This window comes from Argentina anserina, chromosome 2 (assembly GCF_933775445.1).
Source record: "Argentina anserina chromosome 2, drPotAnse1.1, whole genome shotgun sequence".
NCBI lineage: Eukaryota > Viridiplantae > Streptophyta > Magnoliopsida > Rosales > Rosaceae > Argentina > Argentina anserina.
In genome coordinates, this window is record NC_065873.1 from 29,660,982 (window position 1) to 29,688,798 (window position 27,817).

Sequence of the window (27,817 nt, forward strand, 5' to 3'; positions counted from 1 at the left end):
TGCTGTTAAAAATCTCCCGCCGTGTCAAAATTGGGCCCAGAATTAATGAGTCCGGAGGCAATCATTGACCTGCTCAAGCCCATAAGTGGGCTTTGAGTCTGTGACAGTTGTAATGAGCTAGTTACAAACATGGGCAAAATGGCCCCGTGTCTTTAGCATAAAATTTTAAGATTTTTAATAAGTGTTTGGAAAATTATTTAATGCATCAATGTGCAAGTGAACTGCATTTATTATACAACCTCAACTATTAATATCTATAAATACTGCTTTAATAAAAAATAAAAATGTATATTTAATGTAATCTTATCATTTACTCTATCAGTTTTTTAATATAAGTCGTTTTAGGAGTTTTCACACATATTAAGAAACAATTTTAATGACAATTTAACCCTTATTTATGACTTCATTGCACTTAATTACAATTTATCATTTTTCTCTTTTATTCGTGTCATTATTGTAGCTCATGAATAAATTGGAAAATACTATAGAGTTAAAGCCAAAACGATTTATATATTGAAACGAAAATCAAAACATATAACGACTTATATTAAAAAACGGATGGATTATTTAATTTGGTACAAGTGCACCTCAATGCTCTGAATAACTTCCCTAATGTTAGACTTTTTATGTTACCAAATAGCTTGTATTAACGAGGACCAATTGATGACTTTCAAATAAAGATAAGATAACTTGTATGTTGGAATTTGAAAAATCATATAAAAAAGTTTAAAACAATTAGCAAACTGTTCAATTAGAAGTGAGGACTTCATCCGCATTATAAGGAATTTTTTTTATTGGTTACAACCGGGGACATTATAAGGATTTCATTGGACGCTTCCCATACATGTTACATATATTTTCTGGTCAATTCAAAAGTTTGAGGTAATTGTTTGAGGTGAAAATGTGCCAGTTTGATAAATTAGAATGTATAACAACTAGTTTGTAATCAACATACATGGGAGCCGACAGTGGATACATATATTATTAGCGAAATAATGTAAACATTTAGCCTCCAATAAACGCGAACTTCACCGTACCAAGTAGAGATCTATTTGCATTAATTTTACGTGTATACGTTAATGCATCGCTACATAATGTATGTGATGTAAAATAAGTATCACATCATAATTAATGTACGGGTACATTTTTTAGTGATGTACGGGTACATTATCATTGACTAGCATGTACATGTGTAAAATTCTAAGATACAAAAAAAAAAAATTAGTTTTGGTTATTCTACTTCCCACCGCCTATAATTTTTTTATTCTGAATTTAAGTCATTTCATCATTCTCCTATGTTTTCATTTTTTTCTTAATTTTATTTTACTTTAATTTTTATAATTTACCCAATTATTTATTTTGTCTTTTTATTTGGAAATTTTAAAACTTAAAACTGTTTGATATTAAAACCACGTTCCAATTATAGTAGTGGAGATATAAGCTACGGATTCCGAAAGTCAAATACATTTACTGAATTTCACATTTGAAAGTTTCCAAGGAACGGACAGCAGAGGTGGGGAGATTGGAGGAGAACAAATTTGCTCCCCACCTTATTTCCCCACTTTCATCCACACCTAGCTATTTATGCGATACGTGTCCCCTCTAACCTAACCACCCTAACTATGGTTACTCTTATTAATTTTATGATTTTACATTTTTTTTCCTTTTTTCTATTTTTTTTCTTTTAACAAAACATTAAATCCTAGTATAATTTTTATTGGTATAGTCAATCAAATATATAACTTTATTTCTTTTAATTTTGAAACTCTTAACTTCCAGGAAAAAAACCCCAAAAACAATTCAAGCTTCAAACTATATCGTGGTTTGAATTGTTCGTTTACTTACTTGCAAAAAACATAATCAAGCTTGAATTGTTCTGGTGGTTTAGCTTCAAACTATTTCATTGTCTAATTGCAAAAAATATAATCAAGCTTGAATTGTTCTTGTGGTTTTTTCCTGAAAGCTAAGAGTTTCAAAATTGAAAGACATAAAATTCTATATCGACATTAGCTGGTGATTATATATTAGGCATTGATTGACTACACCAATAAAAATTATATTAAGATTTAATGTTTTATTAAAAAAAAGAAGAAATAATAAAAAGAAAAGAAAAAATTAGGTAAAATTAGAAAAATAAATAAAATAATTAAGAGTAACTGTGATTAGATTAAAGGGACACATGTCGTATAAATAACTGAGTGAGAATAAAATTGAGGAAATAAAGTCGCAAATTTGCTCTCGATGGTCCATGTAGAATGAAAAGGGAATGCGTAACTCCGCCAATGACGAAGCACCACGTAGTAAATGGATACTGCCAGTGAGATAAAGCAGTGTACAAACCATGATTAAACAGTTAAACTCAACCTCAGTCAGTCTGTGTCACTGTTCACTGGCAGCCCTATAAATACGAGCAGTTTGTCCAGACCTTTTGGATTAGCGATTAAGGAACCAAGAGGTAGCGAGCAGAGTCTTCCTGGTCGTCCCAAAGGCCTAAAAGGTAAGAACTTTCGAACTCACTCACCCACCAGCTCTAGTTTCAGTTTCTTTACCAATTCACTAGCTATCGGGTTGTTTTGGATCATGTCGCAATTGTATGCGATTTCATTGTTCTAAGCTTTCACTTGAAAACAATCTGTAATCTTGTAGAGTAGCTGTGAGCTTGAAGGAGTTTGTTCTGAGTTTCATTGATGTTGCTTTGTTCTTGAGGAAATGTGAAGATGCGTGTCAGTTTGTGATTAGAAAATTGAGACTGTTTGGGGTGTGTAAGATCTGATAGCCAACTAGTAAAACATATTGAATTCTGTGATATAATTTCTTGTTCCTGTGATACATTCTTAAGTTGATCATGTTTTCGTTTCCTATCCTAGAATGTAGATTGGATGATTCTTATGTGTTTTGGAGGATGATGCCTTTTACTTTCTGTGATTTTGTAGTAGATTCATAGTTTTCAATTTTCTGTCCATAAATGGAACATTGTTGATGCCTGAAATTTTCTGCCCTTTTTTTTTGTGGGAGTTGAACAAACAATATGAGAATTAGTCAGTGTTGTGATTTAATATTTTTTCTATTAGTTAGAGAAAGCAGCTATCATGTTCAGTGATCATCCATAAAGTAAATCTCAGTTACTAGTTGCATGGTGTTATCATTGTTTCTGGAATCACGGACTTGATAATTAGGAAGCGTATTTGAGGTTGCTCATATACTTTATCTGTATTATGATGCAAGAAAATCTTCTTATTTGGAAGATGCTTGGTTTCAAAATCTGTCTGGAGTCTATGTGATCCTTATTTGAAACTTAAAGTGAAGCTAATATAATGTTGGAGCATACTTGGTAGCTGATCTATCGTTCCTGGTGATATATAGCTAATAAATTGATGATTTTCATGTTCTTTTTGTAGACTCTTCGGCGATTAATTTCATTTCCAAATTTGGAATCGGTTGCCATGCGTCCACATGCTGTCTTTCCTGCTGATATTGGTGTTCACTGTACCGATGAGGAGCTCTGTATGTTTTTACAGAAACTTGTGTGTGAATCACTACTCCCAAAAAATGTGATCAATGGTGTAAACCCTTACCAATACCTGCCCTCAAATTTACCACCTGGTATTCTTCATGTCTCTCACAATTATTGCATAACCTTCACTCTCTGAGAGTTTTCCAAATTTCATTTCATCTAGGTGATGGATTCAGTCATTTACATTTTCTCTAATCAGACCCTAAATAATGCAGGTTATTTTTGGTACTTGATTCGCTCTAATGAGAGCAAAGATACAAATCTCGGATACTGGAAGCCAACAGAGGAGGCATCTAAAATATTCTCAAACTCAATTATCACTGGTTGGAGAACAACTTTTGAATTTTTTGAAGGCCGAGCATCTCATGAACATAAAACCAATTGGTTAATGCAAGAATACAGGATAACTTACCAAAAAGTTTCCGAAAATAGCAAGAAAAAGGTATGTAAAGGTCTGCCAACTCTGTATAATTTGTGTTCCTCATATGTTCTCGTTATCTTGATCTCTACTCAACCTGCCAGTCATCTGCCAGTTTGGTTGGATAATGTGCAGGAAGCCAATTTGCTTTGCAGAGTCCAATCTGTTGGTGCTGAACCAAAATCAAACTTAGTGAACCCTGACAAAATTGTTACTTCTGATATTGCTAAGCGCTGCCCAGAAGCTGTTGTTCCACTTGCCGAGAAACATGCTGGATATGCTTCCACAAGCAAGCCTCAGGTTAGCATCCTGGTCATAGATGATTGTTTTTTTTTTGTTACAGTATATGATTGGCTTTTGTGGTAGTCATTTCATTTTTTAGTACAGCTTTTATATTCTTGGAACAACAGGCTTTGTTAACAGCTCACTTTCCAGTAAAACTCTTAATAAATTGACTTATATTATAGGTGATCAAGGATAATGAAACAGGAACATTGACTGTTACAGAAAGGCTTCCAGATCATCAAGTAGAAATCATGCCCGAGATTGAGATAGATTTTCCTTTTGGAGATGACTACATAGAATTGCTGGATCTTGACAGACCGGCATCATTTTCTTCTAGTTCAAATTCAAGCTGTTTGACAATGTCATCAGATGAATGCTTTGATTCACTTGCTTTGTTGGAAGAACTAGAACCCAAGACTAGTCAAGAGCAGGTGAATACGAAGGCAAACTGCAAATTGAGTATTGCAGTACCTCAAAAACCAGATGAATTGGTTTTGTATGCAGCAGCCTCTTCCTCTGGTACGTAAAAACGAAATGCTTCAGTTCAATGGTTAATAGGACTTTTTTGTCAATTTCAGAAGCTTGACTATTCTTGATTTGGTTTGTAGGATCTTTGAACAAATCTCCAAATGAGGAAAAGGCCAAAAGTCGTTCTTCTAATATCTCCAATTCAGTAGTCTGCGTTAAGAGTAAAGAAAATACTACAAAGAAACTGAGCAGAAATCAAAAGCCAGACCCAAGGAATGAAGATTTCTCGAATTCACATACGACAACACCTCAAGGAGGAAAGAAGTCTACTGTTGTTAAACCCAAGAAGCTGAAGAAAAGTTACCTTTGCTTCTTGCCATGTTAATTCTTAATCCTAATGTTGTTGCTCTATGATGTAGTTATTATTGTATCGGGGAAATTATGATCTAATTGTTGTTGTATCAAGGGAATTAGTGGGTGAGGTTCGGGATTTAGGAAGGACGGGTAGGACACTAATGTTCCAGGGGGTTGATTACACTGGTTTTGACTACTTGCAATGTACAACAGATCTTTCTCTACTTTTGATTTTGTGAGTCAAGTGTCAACTTCTTTGCTGATGGCTGTTTGAATGTTTTATGGTATGAACTGGGAAGCCCAAATAGACTCTGGGCCTTCTTAGTTGTGTAGCTTTTCTATTTTTTTTTTTTTATATCGGATAAACAGCTTTAGTCGTAGAATTTATCTTGCGTTGGTCGAACTCACAACGACCATCTTACAAAGTGGAGACTAGTGGCGTAGAGCGTAGAGCAAATGATACTGAGAAACAAAAGAAGTGAGTACCCTACCAGACCACCACCCACTTTAATAAAACTAAGAAAAAGAGGTGACAATTGACCTAACATGTTCAAAGAGGTCAAGCTCTCTCAAAATGGGGAGCAGCTAACATGTTCACTGAATTTGACGACACATCTCTTCAATCACATTTTCCTTCTCTTCCGTATAAAACTCATTTCTCACAAGCCAAGCTTTTCGACGGAAAACCCATGCTAAAATGGCCATGTGTGGTTTTGCAATGACTATGGGCAACGAGGACGGTATGGTTCTGTTTTCGAAGGCCGACAAATTGCTCCTGATCAGCACACATAAGAATAGACACTTCTTATACTATTCATACATGCGCAATTTACGATGTAGTTTCATTATTGTGTCTTATATTATATGCTCTTGGAGACTTGGACAACGCTCTTGCTCTATTCAATTCGCCCCACAATTATTCATCTTGCGTCTTGTGATTATGATTCTACATGTTAACTAGTACGTGATTGAGTCGTATGACTAATACTTCAAATTATTCCAACTCCCTGTTCTTCATTGGTCAAACTTTAAATCCGTAATAATTAATCTTTTTAAAATAGATCCCAGCAATATCTATCATTCTTGTAAATTTTGAGTGACAAATTATTCTTTTTAACGTGACAGCTTTTTATCTACTCTTATAAGATTCCCGTTGATAGAATTATGCTACTATACTATCATCTTCGAGTTTGTTTTACCATGAAACTAATAAATTTACACTATCGGACCTAGTTTCTTCTTCTTACTTGTGTTTAACTTACTCTTCCATTTCCAATGTGGTTTATTTGTTTGATTCACACCACAAAACACAATTTTGGGTCTGATAGAACTTCCTGCTAATATTTGTCTATCATTGCACCAGGACTCGTTTTGGATGCATAAACTATAAAGAACGACTTCTGAAAAGTGAAAACTCCAAAACCAAAAGAAGCATATACAAATGGAGTTGGTTACGTAACCCATAAGACTTGCTATTTTCATTCACCAAATCGCACACAACGACAAATGCTCACCATGACCGGAATTACCTGAAATCCAATGCACCACGACCGGAATTGACAGTCATCCCGCTGCTGCATGAACCATGATGCTGCGCCACACAACTCCATCATTGTTTTTTTTTTCCTTTAAAGTTCAAAAAAACAAAAAAATACCGAAGTATTTGAATCCATGTATTGGGTCTTTCTCTTTCGGGCCTAGCGTTTTGTGCCGAGGTCTCCTAAAAGGCCCACCACCGCTTCTGCTTTGTGATCATTACACATGCCTCTTTTATTCATCAACCGAAGCATCCGACGGCCATGATGGTGGTCCTGCTTAATTGACGGCTCCAATTGCCTGATTCTGGCGGGAATTGTATCCCGTAATGAGGCACCTACTTCTGTTAATTCCCATGTTAACATTTTATGGATAAGACAACACCGACGGCAGGTAGAGCCTCCCTAGTTGCGGGACCGGCCCCGAGTGCCTTCTTGCTCCGACCAGATTAATTTCCGGTTTCCGGTTACGGCTCCCAGCTTCCCACTCACGTTTACGATTCATAAGTCCTTCCTTCTTTTGCTGATTACCAAAAACACCTCCTATATTTATAAGGTGCTATAGACCTATAAAGATGTGTATCAAGTTAACATTTCACAAGTCCTACTCCTAACAACCCCAGTTCCATTTATGTCAACTCGAGATAGCCAGCATTGGTCTATATATGACAACCATTTCTTATAATAATCACCTACATTTTAAGTATGAAAATGTATTAATTTACAAAATTTGTTGATGTCGAGTACACATATTAAAGTGGAGTTATGGACTCACGTATACAAAAATAAAAAGTTCACGAATTTTAATAATTATGAGTCAATCAACAATTTCGCCCGGCTACAATCCAACTAACGTCTCAATACTACATTATTTTAAAATACGACCATCTAAAGTGATATATAAGTTAGTTTTCTATAAGGTCATAATCACTAAGTTACTTTCAAATAACATCGAGTCTAACGTCATTTTTCCTAATTGAAATACTACAGTTACACATTGAAAGGTTCATAGTGCATGTTACAGTTACTCATTGAACGTTAAAAAACGTATGACATTTTTCCTATTTCAAATACCGATGAGTTTACTAGACATATATTTCTCCAAACAGAAAACGTTATGCATATCGTTGTATAAAATAATATCCAGACATTCAAAACAAAAGGGTAGTTTAGCCATTTCCCCGGCCACCACTATCACACTCACAACCGGTCAAACGGTGAAGCTCCCAGTAACTTCAGTTCAAAATTCCAAACCGCTGGTGGTATTGCATCGCGCCCTCAACCTCAGCTTACTGCACAGAAAAACAAATAATTCGGGAGAGAACTCTCACACACTACGTGGTCCGTTCTCATTGGTCAACCTCGGGTCTCCGGGATTCATAACAAGGCACCAATAAACAATACCAGTCACTCTCATCTTCCCTCTCTCTCTTTCTTCTTCTTCTTCTTCTTCTTATTCCTCTGTGCTTCTTCTCTGCAAAAACACCTCAATTCTGCTCCAATTTCAATTCATCCTCTCTCCAATTCCGCCAAATACGCGTCCAGCAATGCATGATCTTCCGTTTAAACTCAATCTCGACTCCTGACGCCGCCGTATTCGCCGTCTAAATCGCTCTCTGGGAAAATGCTTCAGGCAATGGGGAGCTCCGTCAACAATGGCGGCTTCTCGCAGTTCCAGAGCTGCGGCGATAGTAGCGAGGAGGAGCTCTCTGTGCTGCCACGTCACACCAAGGTGGTGGTTACCGGCAATAACAGAACCAAGTCTGTCCTCGTTGGACTGCAAGGCGTCGTTAAGAAGGCCGTCGGATTAGGCGGATGGCATTGGCTGGTAATTTCCTTCTTCTCTTTGTCCTATTCTGAGAATCAGGTTTTGCATTTGCATTAGTAAGATCAATTTGGATTCAATTTATACCGACTTGCTGATATGATTCAAATTTTCAATGCATTTTGAAATTAATTAGCTTTAAAAATTAGCATCAAATTTTGATGTGTGTGGATGATCACAACTGGTTCTTAATTTGAATCAGGAGTATGAGTTCTCATTGCATGTTTATTTTACTTCTGGATCTACAGATTTACTAGGTTCAAACTGATAGTATTAAGCTTGATATGTAAAGTTTTTTTTTATATATAAAACAAACATATTTTACTGACTTTATCTCATTCATTTGAGTGTTTTCCTGTTAATTATTAAGTTGCTGCTAGTTGTTGAATTTAATATCTGGAGATTGATTTGTTTGGTATTAAATTTGCAGTACAAATTCATAATTCTTTCCAAGGCTGACCACTGTTTTATTTAATTTTTGGTGGCTCACTCTGTCTTTCCTAATTCTGCGCATGTTTCGGATTCAATGGCTTTGATTGATTTCATTCTTAATGTGTTCATAAAAAGTATTCCTTTTTAATTCCCTTCCTTTTTGAATTGTTGCCCGGATCATTTACATGACTGTATTTTGCTCATGCTTATTGCATCTGCAAGTCTGCAACCCGCAGTTATAATGTGTTTGAAAATCCTTGTATTACCCATTACTTGTATTTTGAAGATGATTGGTGACATTTAGAGATGTTATTTCAATGATTAACTCGATCTGCAGTTAACCCTTTTAAATTTCTTCCATTTTATCAAATCAGGCTAGGGGTTAGTTAATGTCATTTTAGCCTAGCCTTCTTTGCTCCTTCTATGAACATCTGTTCTTTTGGAATTGAAATCGAGTAAGTTCCTGTTTTAATTTTTAGATTTATAATCAGTAAGGTTCCCTCTTCTTTTTGGCAAGTGGGCTATGATTTGGGATGAATGATTACTGGCCTTTTATCTTCTTTGCCTGCATATTTGTTTGCCTTCTGGGATTTTACAGGCCTAATTAATTAATGATTATAAACAGGTCCTCACAAATGGGATAGAAGTGAAGCTTCAGAGGAATGCCCTCAGTGTAATTGAAGCTCCTACTGGTAACGAAGAAGATGATGACCTTGATTTTGAGACTGTCCAGTGGAATGGAATAGACATGGGTGAGTTCACTGATGCAAAACAAATAGAGGGTTCTGAACCCGCCAATACTGTACTATACCATCTTTTGCATGTGTTGCTCTGCTTTTCAAAAGTAGACTAAATAATGGGTGATATTATTTGTGCTCGACCAGAGAGTACTATTAGTTGTGTGACTACAACTACACCTATTGGTACAGTACTATTAGTTTCGATAAAGGCCCTAATGTCATCATGCTTTAGCTAACTTATTTTGGGGACCTCTCTAAATGTGGACTTAGAACAGTATGTTCTATAGAAAAGTGACAGAGGTTGGCACATAGGATCCCTTGTGTATCCACTTTTTCTTTTTTGTGCCTCTAATTTTAAAGCTTTATTGTCTCGTATCTCTATCGATCTTTCATTTTGTTTTTCTGTCCCCACTATGGTCTCTGATTGTGCCTCTATTATTTTCCATCTCCAGCATCTGATGATACTCAAAAATCTCAAAGATCAAGGCTTAGAGTGCATAAATCATGTGGATCATCCCACAGGACTATGTGCAGATCTTTCTCTTGTGACTCACAATCTAAGGGTTCTGTATCTACTCCCCGAGTGTCGGGTTCAACAGTGAGTACCATCCTTTACTCGATTTAAATTTGTGGAATACCTTTCAATAATTGGGGAGATGGCAAAGCACCTTAATCGTAACTTGAAATATCTCCTCGAGCAGAAAATTGACCTTGGGAAACTGGAGCTGGCTGCTCTATGGAGATATTGGCGACACTTCAATCTTGTGAGTACTTACAAGTCTACCTGCCAAGATTGAATGATTGTCTAGCTTATTAGTCTTGTATTTTCAGTTGCATATTTACTAATGATTCTATGATTTTTTAGGTCGATGACATACCAAACCCTTCGAAAGAGCAACTAATAGATGTTGTTCAGAGGCATTTTATGTCACAGGTACTTAGAATTGCTGGCATTGTTATTTTCTGGTTCTGACTACTGAGTATTTAAACATGCTAGCGCGGGAACTTGATGACAGTGTCATAAATATTGGGATTGTTAGGTAGCCAACTAGAAGTAGGTCATTACATCATTTACATGTTTATATCTTGACAAGTCCAGAGTGATTTTGCACTATCATTCCATCATTAACAGTTCAAAATTGTTGTTTGATATATATGTGTAGCAAATCGACGAGTTGCAGGTGATTGTTGGGTTTGTTAAGGCTGCGAAGAGAATGAAGAATCTGTGCAAATGACGTAGAGGAGCATTGGTAATCGAGGCATGCTAACAGAGAGAGACACTGGTGCCCTGGATGTCACTCCCTTCTGATATGTTAATCTAATGTATCTATCAAGGGCTTGTTTATGCTTACATGTCTGTTAATGAGTAGAGCTGTAGAGGGACCTAGAATTTACCTTTCAGGTAGATCGAAGCATAGCTATTTGTAGGTAGTTAAACTGGTGGGAAATGGGAATGACGTTCGTAGAAATTAAGAGATCCTTTGGCTTAATATTCGTCTAAGCTAGGTTGAAATGTATGTAATTGCTGAGTGGGGATATGGGTTTTTCGGAAATGTATAAACCTAATTTCCGTATCTGCAAATCTATACTGTCATACTGATGTGTATAAACTTCACACAACTCACGCCGGCGACGTATTAGTCACTCAGAAGAACCGGATCCATGTTTTACTACTTTGTCATATCCGACGAATAACTTTGACATTCAAATCCATATTTGGTCAGTTGGTGACTTCTTCCTGTTCAAAACTATGCAACAAATTGATTAATTACAAACCACTACAACTTTGTCGTGACACTTCTATATTTGTGACAAACCTGGTTGAACGCTGGTTATGCATAAATGGTAAGCCAAACAAATATGATTAGGTAGCAAGTCAAATTCACTAGCTTCGGCTTGACAATTCAAATAACTTGCTTGGCGTCGACAGACATCTGTTGCTGTCAAGTCACGTACTCTCTAGTCGGGCACATGGCTCCCAAGTTCTAATTGGGAGCAACTGAAAGGTACGTACAATTATATTTCGAAAATTTCCTCATAATATCTACGACGCTTTGGAGTATAGCTTCTATGTTACATATTCATATTCCTATTGTAGAGATCTAACAGAGATCGAATCGGGAGATTTCATATATCAAAACAGAGTAGCCTCGGATCATCTGTGTGATAACAAATGACATATTTTCATTAAGGGTGGACATAAAACCCGAGGACCGAAACAAAATTGGTCGAGCAGATCCGATCCGGCCGGTTTGGTTCAGTTTTTGTTGCTATTTTTAACCATTTTAGCGGTTCGGTCCGGTTCTTGTTTTGACTCGTCCGGTCCTCGGTCCCACTAATTTTGAGGTGAAAAAAACGAAAAAATCCGAACAAATACGTGTTCATATCTAATTGGATTATACTTCAGTTGTACAAGCTTATTTTAAGATTGAGTGTAAGAGATTATAGTGAAAAAATAATCCCTAAAAGGCTAAAACTCTTATTCCCAGCCGGTTCTTGCCAGTATGGTCCCAATTTTTTCCAGTCCGATCCCGGTTCTTCCCGGTCCAATCTCTAACCGTTCCTTAATTATTTAAGAAAAAACCCAACTCTAATTGGTCCAAACCAGTCTTCAGATTTTAAGACAAACATCGGATTGAAATACAACTTCTCAATTCGGTCATGGTCCCGTAAAAAAGTAGGCCGGTTTAGGACCGTGCTCGGCCTTAATTTCATGGAAGGGATTAGGGGTGGGCATAAAAAACGGAAATCTTGATCCCGTCCCGAAATTCATAGAGACGGAACGGGACGGAGGTCTAAAAACGTTCGTCCCGTCCCGCTTCATAATAGTGGGATGTGACGTGGGACGAATAATTTATATCCCGTTTCGTCCCGTCCCACCTTTAATGAAAACTTAAAAATTCTTATATATTTATATCAAAATGAAACTAATTTATGTTCTTAATAACTCCAAAATTATATCAACTCAAATAATAATGGTAGATTATAATATTTTGAACATACTATGTATTTTTTTTGTTAAAATTTCATTATCAAATGTTACTTTGTTATGAAAAAAAATAAAAATATAGGTTTTTATTTAACTTCATAGGAAGGTGGGATTTGTCCCGTCCCGTCCCAACCGGGATTAATCCAGAGTGGGATGCATTCTTAAAAACCTTCGTCCTGTCCCGATCCCGTCTCGATTCAAAAGAGTGGGACGGGACGTGAGATGAGTCTCGTCCCGTCCCATCCCGTCTCGTGCCCACCCCTACGAGGGATGGTCGGATAGACTACTAAATACTCTTGCAAGGAGTTGAGTTTTAGCGGGGTAAAATCCAACCAAATGCATCAAATTTAAAAGGGAAGGGAAGGACTTTGGCGCAGGCCATTAGTTAGTTTGGAAGATTGGGCCCCGTTCTAGTTTTTGTCTTTGGTTTTGAGATTTTAGTTTAGGGCTGTGGGTTTGTTGAGCTCGTTTACAATTATAATACAAAGGGCCTGGCTCTCGAATGCTATGAAAGTAAGAATCAGTAGTCCGTTGGGCCCAATTGAAACCTTGACGAGTGTTCTGGCCTAATTCCTAAGATAAGCTTTTGCCTTTGTTTTGGTATAGACAGCCAGTCGTCTACGGGATATTTATCAGGGATACATCAAATAGAAGAAGAAATTTCTCAGTGTCATGAGAGATCCACATAGCAATGCTTGCTGTCTTCCCTTCTAATCATGTTTGTACTTTGTACACTTGAGATCGAAGAAAGAGTGTATACTATAGTAATATGATATAAATTAAGGTAGATAAATTCAATACAGAGACAAATTAATATATATGAGATCAGCTCAAATGGGTCTAATAAAGTCTGTCTACTAGTTTATCAGATAAAGCTTAGTTGATTTATTAGTAAGTAGAGTTCTATAATTTATTGGAGTGAAAAGATATTTCTCTTAACAAACTTTTGGCATTAATTTAAAGCTATTGCCTCCCTACTTATAGAATCTTAATTAGAATGGCAAACGAAGGGAATGTGATGTGGTCAAAGATTCAATATAGATCCCACAATGCGGGACGTCTTTGTGTTCAATCAAGTTGGCACTAGTCGCTTGAGGCCAGAACTCTTCGTCCCCTATCACAACTTTTGCCATGTTAAATGGCTTAAATCATTTGTGTTTTAATAAGTAACTTCTTTGGCCGATCCAACAATCTATTAGTTTTGGTCAACACTGCTTTATCTCGATCCATTAACAATGTGTATTTTAGTTCGTTTGTGCTCCATTAACAATCACTTACAATGACTATATATCAATATAAGCTGCGGTGGTCTCAATCCGTTCTTAATTTTCTTGCCAAAGAAGGCATGCACGAATTATACTCCAACAAAATTACAGCACCACTTAATTTCTCAGTAATCTGCTTTGTAATGTTTTGGACGTACTTCTGGCTTTATTTTAGGTCTAGCTAGTTAATTGGTAGCTTTTCATATGCTTTTGCATTGCATGTTTTAATATCGTACAGGGATCGATGACATAATCTAGCTCCAAACATGAGCGTATTTTGCTTGTATAATATTTCCTTTTGATAAGGAGAGCGAGGAATTTAGTTTTTACGTGCTTAAATTCTCTTCCCCAACGTGCATGTATATACTCTCAGTATTTATTCGTGTCAAGTAATCAATAATGCAAAATCAGACTTCCAGAAAAGGAGGAACTGATAGCTAGATTGCTTTTAACTTCCATGCGTGAATTAATGGAGCGAATTTTCTCTCGACATTGAGGCTTGAGCGCGTGCGTGCATCCGTAATAGATTTGAGTACTAGTACCTTTGCGGCTTTGCCTGTGAGGCAACCGGCATGCATAATGCAAGTAACACTAATGGATAAAATTCATCACATTCTTGGTTAAAGCAGCTAGCACATAGTAGACGCATGCAGAATCAGTTATATTCACACTTTGCAGCAAGTTCGTTCGTATAATCCCTACTGATACGAATCTAAGCCATGACGTAAGTTTACACTTGCCTGAAAGAAAGATTCAGCACCCTAAGTAATTGGGGCTGCCTCCAATTTTGCGTCCGAAGAGATTCATCTCGGCCGCCTCGGCGTGATTGATATATAAGAACCACAACTGAAAAGCGTATCTGATCATCTACGTGCTGCAAAGCATCTAGCTAGATACACACACACACACACACACAGATAGAGTACAGCATATATAACAAATGGAAGTTAATTAAGGAATAGAATCATAGATTGAGCCCGGACTAGCTTAAGAGAAATTGAAGGATAGTACGTGGAAGAGTGTGGAATTGTTTCCAGAATATTCACAAATTTTACTATTATTAGATGAATATGTTCGGTATTGAATGGACATATATTTATAATCCATACATATGGATGCATGCAAAATAAATCCCAATTCTCTGCAATATCATATATTGGTTAAGCTGATCGATGCTACTTGATTGATAATTAACTAAAAAAAGCATATGATCCAATAATTGATATTCACCCCATGCTATATATGCAACTTGATCACAAATCATGATACATTTGTGTATCTTAATTTGTGGTCAAGCTGTACCAAAACCTTTATAACAAATTAAGATACACAATGCATACCAAAAAGATAAAAAGGAACGGGTGGTGGAGCAAGTCTCAATCAACCAACCCACCCCCACCGATCGAAAGAATGAAATATGGCTAAGCTAGCTAACAAGGAGAGCGCAGTACGTACATTGGTTCAATTTCAACGCAACAATGGCATACATGGCATCCTAATCAGAGGAATTTACGCGTCCATAGATATCGAAACCTTAGAAGATGATTCTTGGGACTACATGTAATGACATAAAATCGAATGCTAGCCATAAATTAATTACAAATCATCCAATTCCTGTAGCCACAAAAATTAGTGCCATCAAATCATAATATCATATTCCCTGCATTGAGAGCATATATATATACTTGCTCAACTTGACTCCATCAGAATCATGTATATTGCAGTTTTTCTTCGTTGCTATACTGCAGGAGATTCATTCCAGAACAGGATATAGTATGCAGTGCCTTGTTGTTTTACACTAAAAAAGTCATTCTGTAGTAGAACATACAAATTTTGCGTGAGATTTTCATAAAAAGATACGTGTTAAACTTCTTCAAACGATTTCCTTCACTAATATAAAACAGAGGATAATACACCCTAACACAAACACGTATGCATGTACGTATGGCGATACCTCTCTTCAATTCTTGATGAAGATCTTTGACCAATGGTAAGGTATATATTTTGGTTTCTCAGTCTTGAGTTTAATAGATGGTATGATTACTGTTAAACTTATGATTTGGGCGAAACTATTTTACCCTCACAATCATTAAAACACATTAACTAATGAAAAGACTGAATATTTCGAACTAGCTAGCTGCTAGCTGATTTATATATCAGCGAACGTACGTAATTAGAGAGAGTACGTTTCATGCAGGTCCGTCGTTCTGCACTATGTAAAACCTTCACTGAGTATGCCTAACTACTTTTGTTGGATGGGTTAAAAAAATCGATAATCTAATGGAGTGACACATATGTTTTTGGATTATATCTGTAGAATTTTTGTTGCTTCGGCAGAAATAATTAAAAACCCAAATGATTGTCACGAAAAGAATTGCATCATCCCACTAATCAGCCTACAATCGCAGTGATTAGCAAGCTACTACATTGGCTTTTAAGCATAATAAATTGACTCATATTAGTAAAAGTAGTAGTTGCTTGCTTAATTAAGCAGAGCACTACTCATGAACACAAATATCTTGGGAGTCTTATGCAAAATAAAAACCATAATGAGTTCGGTTATATGCCTTAGCGCGCTATATCGATCATCTCCCTCGCCTTTGAAGAGTTCCGAAATTTTAGTTAGTTTGGGAGCATGGTGGATGGCATTTTTGATGAATTTGTATTTATTACAGGAGAAAAACCTTTAATTAAAGGATTTGAACCTTTCTCCACCCGGCTAATTAACCAGGTACAAAACGAAACCAAACTTCATATAGATCATAATTAGGGGTGACAATGGTATATAAAACCATCCCAACCAATTCGTATACCAACCTTATCAAATATGTTAGTATACTAAATACTTAGCGTATGATGTATGGTACAGTATACCGTACCAACATTAAAAATATGGTAGTTAGGTGGTATAGATTTTCCATATACCATGGTATATCGTACCTACCAACTTATATTATATTAAATTATTTAATTAAATATATATATATATATATATCTCTTTAAATTTCAACCGTATATTTATTGAAAAATAAATCCAAACTGTATGAATCTACTAACCTTAATCTAATGACTAATATCTCTGAGTTTCTTTCTCAAGTACACTCTTTTTCTCGTCTTCAATTTCTTTATTTAATTATGAATGAATCGATTCAATCGAATTCCCAAGTACAAATGCTTAGACCTATCAGTAGCACCATCATTGCTTACAACATGTCAACATATATCGCATTTAAACCTATTATTTATTTTTTCAATTGCTTTGACAATTCATAAGTACTTTAACAGTTTGACTATTTGGAATTTGGCTTTCTATTTATGACTTTGTATTTGGTAATTTGGTTGAAGTTATATAAGACTTTAGAATTCTATTGCTATTTCACTTATTTGGATTTGACCTTTAAATTTTTGGGCCTTAAATATGTTGGTACAAGCCCATTACCAACCGTACCACTTAATTGGTATACCAACGTTATTGGTTGGTATAAAATGTGGATTTTTCATACCAAATATATATTGATTGGTATATGATATTGAAAAATTAAGAATGGTGTACCAACCAATCCAGACCTAATCATAATTACCAGATGTCATAGGGAGGAAGGCGCGCAGCTGGTTGATTGATTAAAAATTGGATTTAACAGTCAGTAATTAGAGGAAGATCGAGTTTTTCAATGGAAACCTAGGTAGCTAATCCCGTCGTCCAAACGTACGTGGACTTCACTCAGTTCACTGGCCAGAAAAGGTAAGTGATGAGCACTCTCAGTGGACACAGTCGGAAAATTTCTACAAACCTTTTCACCGAAATAGCATCAGCATGCGTGCTCCACTAGGTTGGTTCCCCTCGATCTGATCGTGCATGCTTTTTACGTTGCTTAATTAATTACGTTAAAATGTTCACCATTTTTCGAATAATCCACGCTATCTAGCCTCTAGGAATACATAACTATAATTAACCATGAGTTTATGGAACCGTGGTCCGTCTTAGAATTTAAAGAGTATAATTAGCCGGTAAAGGAATGAGATTCAATTCATGGGAATTGCTAGCTTAATTAGCTAGCTAGATTCAATGTCCACTTGAAATTGTCGTGCAGAATCAATGATACACCAAAGAATCCCAAACAAATTGGGGATAGGAATCTCCACAGGTTGAGATTCGTAGCTGTGCATGTTCTGTTACTGCTTCATGAATCATATTGATTCGATGTTGTGGATGGAAAATTCTCTTTCACTTTCTTGTGCAACTCGGAATATGATCAGCTATATACAGCACCATCTACCCACTTGCTTATTCAAGAACACCAAAAATGTACATGGTGCAGAGTTCGTAATCCACCATAAGAAATTGGCCGGCAATCTCACATCCCACGTCATCTGAAAATGCATGCAGATATGAATTGTTGTAGGGTTCCGTAATTAGAACTCTAAATAGGCATTCCCCCGTGATGATGTTAATCTGATACGTACGTACGTAATTAGAAAATATAAGTAGAGGTAGTTAGAAACTTTGATTTAGATACTTCTTGATTGTAATGAGGGGCAGAACTAGCACAAGCCTTGGTAGGGCTCAAGCCCAACCGACTATCTTGAAAAATATTTGTTAACATGTGTATGTGATACATAATTGAAGGTTTCGTCAACTTGATTTAGTGTAATCACTAACGTCTAACCCACATGAGTTCGATTCCCACACTCTCACATTCTTTCATCTTTTATTTTAGTTATTTATTTATCAATGCTTTCTAGTTTCTACCCTCAATTATCAATGATAATTTTGTCTTGCGTTTGTTTTAGTAACCTTATTCAATACTATAAAATAAAAATAATTTTATTGTTTAATAAGTAGTTTGAAAAAAATATTTTTCTAGTTAGCTACATATTATACATAGTTTAGAATGATTCTTAATTTATATATATAATATATTTGTTATTCAGTATCGACATTGCGATAAATATCTTAAGTAAAATTTTCAAACTCACTCATCCATTAAATCTTGAATCTGCCACTGATTGTGCCGTGTGCTCAGAGTCTAAGACATAAATATCTCACTGCAATTTATTATCTAGCACGTACGTTTGCTACCCAACTAATTTTGTTTTTGCTTTGCCGACGATAGCCTCCGTGCCTATGCTAGGACTGATCGATGAGAGGTACGTGATAGAAAACATTACCTCAAAGTTGTTAATTTAACGTTGGAGGTTTTATGGTCGGTTTCTTAATTAGCTAGGATGCATGGCCAAGTTGCCATGATGAACGTGAGATCAAATCAATCTGTTAACAAATCCGAATTTCGGTTGACATATAAGATGGTCCAAAATGTTGGAATCAACGTGGCGATCGATAAGTGACTCTAAATTTTCTGATCATACGTATTCATGCGGTTACAAACAAATATTCAGATTTCGTTCGAAATTTAGGTGATAAATATATCGAGCGAAATCATCCGATGCAAACTTCATTTCATTAATATTAACACACAATCATCGTTTATTTCTCAAATGATCATGTACGTACGTGTCAAACAGGAGTACAAAATTACTCAGTTAATTACAAAATATAAACGAAAAATATAAAGGCTCTAAATCCCTAAGTTTGAAATATTATCACCACCGTAGTAGTATGTACTTCTACAACTCCGGCTGCATGTCGTTTTCTGGGGCATGAAGATTAAGATAGCTAACAGCTCGGAGTAGAAATCTCGAACCACAACGGAAAATGGCAAACATGCACAGTGATGTGAGGACTGAGAACTAAGCAGGATCGAGGACAAAGGCCACAAGGCTAACATGCATGCAGCACAAAAAGCTAAGCTTAATTTCCAGTGACATCTGACCTGCCTTTCATCACCTCCTTCTTCGATCTCACGTACTCTAACTGGCCGGGTGCTATGTCGTTAATGCATGCCGATATGCCTATGTATATGAATATTAGCCGCTTTTAATTTAGATTTTTAACATTTACCTAATTTACAGTTAATTCTCTGCAACGTAACAAGCACGGTTAATTTTCTGTTTTGGTGAAATATGTCAGAAACAACCTGAGTTAATTTTTAATATCTATTGCATGGCTAAATAAACTATAGACGACATGATATAAATTGATACTCGGCAAAAATATCAATTTTTATGGACATAAACGAAGATGTAGGTGAATGTCTTTATTAGCTAGCCCTTCTAACTTGCTGCTTCTAATTCATGAGGAAGTTGGCGCAAATAGAGAAACATACAGCATGCATATGCCCCTATTCTCAAAATAGAGAATGAGATCGATATTCAATCAGTCTCACTAGATCAAAACAGATCAGATTCTAAATTCCTAATATTGTCGATCTAATTATTTCCCATGAAAGAAAGTAACATATTTCTTAATTCGTAAACTTCATTTATATTAAAATAGAATGAGATATTTCAATTTCCACTCATAGGTAACAGTTGGTGATTTTGTATTCAAATTCCACAACTTGCTGTAATAGTGCAATGACTCAAAAGATTCCTTTAAAAAATTATCCAAAGTTATTGCCAAGATTCTACCAAAAACTTAAGCTCAAGTTCGCTTACGTTGGACCCCTATAAATACTGAACAACTCACCCTCCATAAACACTCACATCGAAACCCTCAGTTATCGGAGCTCCTATCTCTCTGTGTCTGTCTCTCTCTCTCTCTCTCTCTCTCTCTCTCTCTCAAATGGCGCTCAGAAAAGCGCTGGTCAAGCGCTCATTTGACGCCGTGAGAGTTACGTCGCTGGCGCAAACCATCCCGTCCTCCGTCGACGTTCTACAGAACCAGACCATCGTTCCACCAAATGCAGCGCAGGCGAATTTCCACAGGGAGTATCTGACCTCATCGGAGTCCGTTGACAAAGGCTTTCTCCGGCGATTCTTCCACCACTCTGCCACCCGGATCCCGGAGTTTCTCTCTCTCCCTGTTGGAGAGAAGCTCCGTGAAAGGATCAGAGGCGTGAACGTGAACAAAACCAATGATCGCCTGCGGCTTGCCGGACTCCGCCCTCCAGCCTATCCAACCGCCAATGACGAGTCACTTTACGGGATATCTGTCAATGATGTGAGAAAGATAATGAGGCTGTCTCAGGTGGAGAAGCTGAAGGCGAAGCTGAGAGAGATTCCAGAGAGCTCTGTTTCGTATTTGGAGTTCCGCCGGATCTGCGTGGAGAGTTGCGAGAGCGAAGAGCAAGCAGCCGAGTTTGCGAAACTTCTAGACGAGTCCGGCAACGTCATCATTCTCGGAAATATTGTCTTTCTCCGGCCCGAGCAGGTTGATAACATTTTCTCTCCTAATTCTTGGTTTGTAATTATATTTACAGATTTGCCCTGGTTATTGTGGCACTCCCAACTGGGATTTGCTATTTTTCTTACAGCTTAATCTGTTCTGTCCCCCAAGATCTACATACTTTTGTGGTTTTCTGATTCTTTAAGTTAAGGTTGTCTGAGTTTCTTACCAAAAACAAACTATTTTGTATATTGATCTCTAGAGCGTAAAGGTGTCACACGCTTCCATGAGCTCCATGGCTAGAATGAGTTGTGCATGAATTAGGTAATAGGACCTTTATTTGGTAAAACAGGGCTTTAAAACCGGGTTAATCTACTATACATCAATGTATGTTATACATTTCACATCTAACAGTTGACAACGAATATTATTTTTCTGATTTCACTCACAAAACAATATCGACCGTCAGATATGTGAGATGTATACTAAATTTTTCCCTCAAAACCTGCCTATCATTTTGTTTTGATTTTGAGAGAGCTCACGTAACTGATTCATGTATTTCTTATCAAAATTATTATTTTTAATGTGTTAAAAATGAAAAATGTTATGTTTTCGGCACGATTGGTGGTCGAACATAGTCAAGTTTATTTATAGTTTTGATGAGGTCTTGAAGAGATGAGGTCTAACCTATGTCCCCCTTATTTTACAGGTTGCAAAATCAATGGAGAGCATAATCTCTCAAACCATGAGCTTGCCAAACGATCCAAGGCGGAGAGAACTGGAACGGCTAGAGAAGCAGAAGATGATAATAGACAAAAAGGCCAGGGGTTTGGTGCAAGGTGAGCTCTACGGTGGGCTGGGTTTTGTATTACTGCAGACACTAGGGGCCATGCGGCTCACCTTCTGGGAGCTAAGTTGGGATGTGATGGAGCCAATTTGCTTCTTTGTGACTTCCATCCACTTTGCTCTAGGTTACGGCTTTTTCCTCAGGACCTCCACAGAACCCACATTTCAAGGTTTTTTCCAACGCCGTTTTAAGACTAAGCAAAAACGGCTCATGGAGGTTTATAACTTTGATGTTCACAAGTACAATCAGCTCCGGAAAGTGTTTTATCCGAACGCCGATCAACCGGCGCCGTTCGATCATGTAGAAACAAGCCTTGTTAGTTCTGTACATTGATGATTAGGGATGTGTTATGTCTTATAGTAGGCTTTAGCTGAGTAGTTAATGAACTTGAGCACATAGAAGTAGGTACAAATTAGAAGCTTATGTCTCAGTATTGGTCGTTTATCAATAAACCAATCTCGATCGTATGCCCATGCTACTAGTACGAATTGAACATGTGACATCGAAACTGACCTATTTCTAATGGGAAATTGAAATCTATTTGACTGTTCAGTAGAGAAATTGCATTTGTACAGCAGACGCTTGTTATTAGTCGAAACTTGAGTAATATTTGCTCATAATGCTACTCAACTCCAAAAGTTCTATGAGGTTGATTTGTTGTAAGTCGAACACAATTTAAACCGATTCGTTGTAATCTAACACCTTCTTCTTTGAGGCTTGGACTGTTACCTCCGGTCTATTAAAATTCATCAGTGTAGTTATAATATGTCGAAGTACTAGTATACCAATCGGACTGTCATATAAGAATTGGCATAGAGACTATGACGGTATATAGGACTTCAGTTCATACTTGGATAGTAGTAACAACAGCAGTAGTAAGAGTAGCAGTAGCAGTAGTAGAGAGGAAATGGATTACAGAGAGCTTGTAATTTAATTTCACCAAAAAAGTAGTAGAGAGGAAATGAATAGCAGAAAAGGCCGGGCTCCCTAATATTTTCTTCACAAGTTATGGTAGAAAACAATAAAAATTTCAACCAAAAAAAACAGCACATTAAAGTATCAAACTATCAAACTACTGAACAAGTATTATCCGTCTATTCAGGCCATGAAAGTTAAGAATTCCAAACAATCCCACCGAAAGTTCTTCGAGACTTCTTTCCCTTCTAGGCCCACATTTTTAACTGGAGAGATCGATATATGATTATCAAATCAATGCAATAACAACCATGTTACATACTTGTAAGTTTGATTCAGATCGAATCAAAAACAAGATCCAACTTGGATAAAATCGTTATGCATTGGATAAAAGATACGAAGTCTTTCCATCCTCCACACATCTGAAATACAATGGGTTCAACTGAACATTACAAAGAGGCCATGACTAATTATACGGGAACAATATTTATTATCAAGAGCTATGAAACCGTAGAAAATGAATAGCAACATCGGTTTGCTCCATCTGCTTTTCAATAGCTTCGTAATCTTTGATGGCAGAATCTAATGGAACATCACAGGAAGGCATTTGAGCTGGTGGTGGAAGCATACTAGTCTCAGCTGTGCCCCCATCTTTGATTATAAAAGCGGCCTCCATACCCCATGTCATATGTCTCTCTACATGACAATGCCAGAACCACATTCCTGCAACAAAAACCAAATAGTAATCAACAGGCAGGATTAATTAAGGGGGCTAATTAACTTGGCGAGGTATGGAACAGCCGTACGTACCAGGATTGTTTGCTACAAATCTTATAGTTAGCCATCCATTTTTGGGTAACGAATGTAGCCACATATGGAGGATCGACCAAATTATAGCCTTTAGGGTCCCTTCACTGGATCAAAAGATCCAAAACCAAATCCGAGCACATAGAAACTATGTCCATGCAAATGCATCGGATGATTCACAGCGCCTCCCATCACATTAGTCCCTTGGAACACAATCTCAACGGTTTCATTGTAGTCTAGCACCTTTACCTTTGTCCCTTGGACTGTCAGCACAGTAGAAAACGTCGTCCCTCCATCTGTGAAATTAAAATAAGTAGGCGGCTCGTCTGGAAAATTTGTTTCATAAATTGGATTGCTTACGTTCCTGCAATGAAAATTAAATTTCAAATTAATCAAAACTATATAGAAAAGGCTATATGATCCATGTAGTTCATAACCAAATGTTGATATATCTAATTACTTGTAGTAGGCTTGTAAGATAGAGTCTGAAGTTGGATTGACCCAGCTGATGTTATTGACGCTTGTAGGAAAGCTTATGTTTACGGATGTGGGACCTAAATCTGGAGCACAGTAAAGAGAGTTCATGGAAGCTGTTATGAACATTCTTGTAGTGATTTCAATCTCCTTTGGGACATTGACGGGATATTCTGGTGTGGCCAAGCTTCTAATCTTGTTGGTGAAATTGAATGCTTCTGCTTGGGACATGTACATGGGAAGGTGCTCGGGAAATAAAGGAGCGTCGGTTGTGGTATAGTTGCCGTTATATTGAAGGATTGCAGTAGCATTCATATGGTCGAAACCGGTGTCGGATGTGGTACTAAGGTATTGTCTACCAGCCATGTAATAGAGCCCCGGAGTAGAGTTTGCGTTAAGCAACACATCCATAGTTTGTCCTGGAGTTACCACAATGTATCTGGTGTTAATGGGCTTTGTATAGGCTCCGTCTATTCCGACCACAGTGAGGTTGTGATCAGCAATTGCAAAGAAAAACTCTGCATCAATATTAGCATTAACCAGGCGAAGAAGATATGTCTTGCCGTAGTCCACTCGACGACGCCATGTTGTATCTGCATAAGCGCATGCAATGTGGAGATTCATCATTCACGTACGTACTGAGCTAGCGTACTACATTTCAAGTACCAAACTACTTGCAGATTGATCATTACTACTGTTCCAAGCAGCATTCATGGAGACAACTACTATATGTTCATTACTAGCTACTGTTCAGAGTTAACTTATATATATAGTACATACTTATGGAGCATGGAAGAAAATCGCCGGGTTGGCCATTGATGGTGTAAGCATCTGACTAGGGTAGAGTCTCGGTACTTCCAGGCTGCAAAGACTCCTCAACTCGTTCTCTCAAATTGCCGAGGTACCAAGATCCTGCAATTTGATATATTCATGTTTGTAATCAGTTACTGCATATATAGTGGGAAGCATGCAGGAACTCAAAACAACTTTGTCCAACGATACAGTTTACAGATATAGTTAATACCGAAAACAATAATCTCCTCTTCATCTGGATCCGGAAATGGATACGTAGTCCCAAGAGCAGGCAAAACCACAATAGCACCATGAACACTGGCTCTTGTCCAGTCACTATGAGCATGCCACCATACAGTTCCTTCTTCCTCGGTTAATTGAATTTGATAGGTAAAATTTGTGCCGGGTGCGATGGGACACTGTGTCACATATTCAGGGCCATCAAACCAAGGATTTCTTGGCTGCTTTACTCCATGCCTAAACATATAAACGTAAGAGAAATTAGAGGTGTCTGAAAATCTGCAAAGTAGATTGCGTAGTGTACCGTGTGTCGACACACATAATTAATTAATTGTTTACCAGTGAATGGTAAAGCCATAAAATCCTTCATTGTAAACATTAACATATACTGTATCCCCTTTGCGAGCTCGGATTGCAGGACCAGGATAATTTTCGTTTACAACCAACATGAGCTTGTTTTCACATAATCTGGTGAAGTTTACCTCCTTGACCTAGGGACCAAGACATTAACAAACGAAAAAATTAGTAAATGTGCTTAACTAGAGCAATTTTTGTGCAGCAACTGAGCAACATAATGAAGAAGGGGTTTCCGATCGAGCTATATAGAACACAGATAAAAACAGCACAACTGGGAACTAATCAAGAAAATTATACACTTACTATAAAATCATAGTGATGCACTTGAGCTAAAACCAGAGAGACAAAGAAGGGCAGGATAAGACAAGGAAAGTGTAGAATCTGTGGCAATATTGTTGAACTTCTGCTGTATAGGGATGTCGTCGTCATCTAGTTGACCTCTTCAATTCGTGAAGTAGTAGAGATCAATCACAATGTAATGCGCGCATATATAGACTGCATGTGACTACTCTCATTCAATGTCGACACACTATATATTTATAATAACTTTGAAGAACGTCGCGGGGCATGGATGCAGAAAATTATCAGTATTTTACCAAACTATCTGAGAAGTTTATGCCCTACATTGAAACACAAGTTTATGACCTACCAAATCTTCTAATACTATGATAGCTAGGGACTCTGCATTCTAACCAAACTTCATATGTATATATGTCAGTTGATGGAAACTTTTCGTTTTGGCCAATACGAACCCAACAGAAACTAACCCAGAAAATCCCTCCAAAAGGTCAAGCAGAACTCAACATTCTGAGTACATTAATGATGATCAAGAAAATCGGATTGAAAGTTAGAAACAGAATGTGAGTTAAAATTAACACTGAGTGAACCATTTTCAGAAAGATATAATCGATGTTTGTAATAACCCTAAATTTCAAACAATGTTAGTTTGATTTGAATTCTATAAAATTTCGAATTTTAATTAGAATGAATGTGTTTGGTTGTGACGTTAGTAAACGAGAAACGGAAACGTTCTCGGAACGTTTAAATTGAAAAACGTTACATTTCCGTAACGTTTATATCGACTTTTATTCCGTCGATCGGTTGCGAAAACTTCCTTCACGAAAGTTGTAGAGCTCGTCGATACGAGTTCGTGGATATGTGACGCGTCCTAATCGGACGACGTACGAAAAAGTTATTAACGACGGAAGTTAGTTTCCGATTTTGGAAGGGGGTATAAAAGGAAATGTTTTCAGCTAGGGTTCCCATAATTGGAAACCCTTTCGTCCCTCTCTCACCCCGCCTCCCTTTCCCTTTTCTCCCTCTCGCTCTCCCGAACTGCCCACCGGCGATCTAGCCTCACCGGCTGCCGTGAGACTCACCACCCACCCCAAAGGCGTCGCTCGACCACCCTCAGTCACCCCTAGACGCGACGAGCCGCGACTCGCCACCTTGAAGCTCGGGGATCTCATCGCCGTGCTTCCACATCGACGACGTGCTCGAGGCAAGCTCGCCACCACCCCTCCTCATCCCTGGAACCCCGCGTCAAGGATTAAGCCTCGAATCACCGCCTACCTCCACTACTGCTCGATCTCCTCCGCCGGCACCTCAAGCTTCACCATCGTCGATTCAAGGGCTCCGCCGTGCAATCAAGGATTGATGATAGTGATGTTGTGTGATGATTTTGGATGATTTTGGGATGGATGTGTGGAGATCGGAGGGGGATTGGAGAAGGTTTGAAAGAGAAGGCTTACCGCCGCCGTGAGCGGCGCGTGTTAGTGCGTGGAGTAGCCTAGGGGCGGCGTGAGGCCGAGGGAAGGACGGAGGAAGGGAGGGGAGAGTTTTGGGGCGGCGGTGGCGTGCTACGCGCCGTCCCTGGGCTCGGCGCATGTGCCCCACGCGCGGCCTGCCGGCGGGTGGCGCGTGTCCCCCACGCGCCGCCACGTGCGGCGGCGTGAACAGTAGTCCGAGAAGGGTATTTTGGTAATTTACTACATATGGTAAATGTAAATATAATTTTTATTTACGTACGTTAAATGTAATTAAATTTTACCTACGGTAAATGTAAATATAAATTACTTTCAGTAAATGTAAAAAGTAATTTGTAAAAGGGTAATTTAGTAAATTTTATTTACTGAGATTGTATTTACATTTAAACAGTACGTATACGTACATAAATACATATATAATATTTATACGTACAGAAATATGTATATAATATTTTATACGTACAGAAATACGTATATAATATTTATACGTACAGAAATATGTATTAATGGTATATTTGTACAGTAACCGTGAATAGTAACAGTGAACAGTAACACTGAACAATAATTTC

General features: G+C 37.5%; 3 protein-coding genes and 1 pseudogene across 3 annotated transcripts; 3 read left to right on the forward strand and 1 right to left on the reverse strand.

Moving 5' to 3' along the window:
* Window positions 1-2,426: 2,426 nt before the first annotated feature.
* On the forward strand, window positions 2,427-5,202 carry LOC126783717 (NAC transcription factor 32-like). The gene is made up of 6 exons (XM_050509233.1): window positions 2,427-2,497; window positions 3,399-3,603; window positions 3,730-3,956; window positions 4,068-4,232; window positions 4,400-4,736; window positions 4,826-5,202. The coding sequence occupies exons 2-6, from the start codon at window positions 3,444-3,446 to the stop codon at window positions 5,068-5,070; spliced, it is 1,134 nt and encodes a 377-aa protein (XP_050365190.1). The 5' UTR covers window positions 2,427-2,497; window positions 3,399-3,443; the 3' UTR covers window positions 5,071-5,202.
* Window positions 5,203-8,019: 2,817 nt separating this feature from the next.
* Window positions 8,020-11,153, forward strand: LOC126783654 (uncharacterized). The gene is made up of 6 exons (XM_050509159.1): window positions 8,020-8,402; window positions 9,457-9,583; window positions 10,024-10,169; window positions 10,273-10,335; window positions 10,437-10,505; window positions 10,735-11,153. Exons 1-6 carry the CDS (start codon window positions 8,199-8,201, stop codon window positions 10,804-10,806), a joined length of 681 nt encoding a protein of 226 aa, XP_050365116.1. The 5' UTR covers window positions 8,020-8,198; the 3' UTR covers window positions 10,807-11,153.
* Window positions 11,154-20,507: 9,354 nt separating this feature from the next.
* On the forward strand, window positions 20,508-22,230 carry LOC126784755 (calcium uniporter protein 4, mitochondrial). The gene is made up of 2 exons (XM_050510253.1): window positions 20,508-21,095; window positions 21,760-22,230. The coding sequence occupies exons 1-2, from the start codon at window positions 20,508-20,510 to the stop codon at window positions 22,228-22,230; spliced, it is 1,059 nt and encodes a 352-aa protein (XP_050366210.1).
* Window positions 22,231-23,305: 1,075 nt separating this feature from the next.
* Window positions 23,306-25,911, reverse strand: LOC126784354 (laccase-14-like; annotated as a pseudogene).
* Window positions 25,912-27,817: the final 1,906 nt, after the last annotated feature.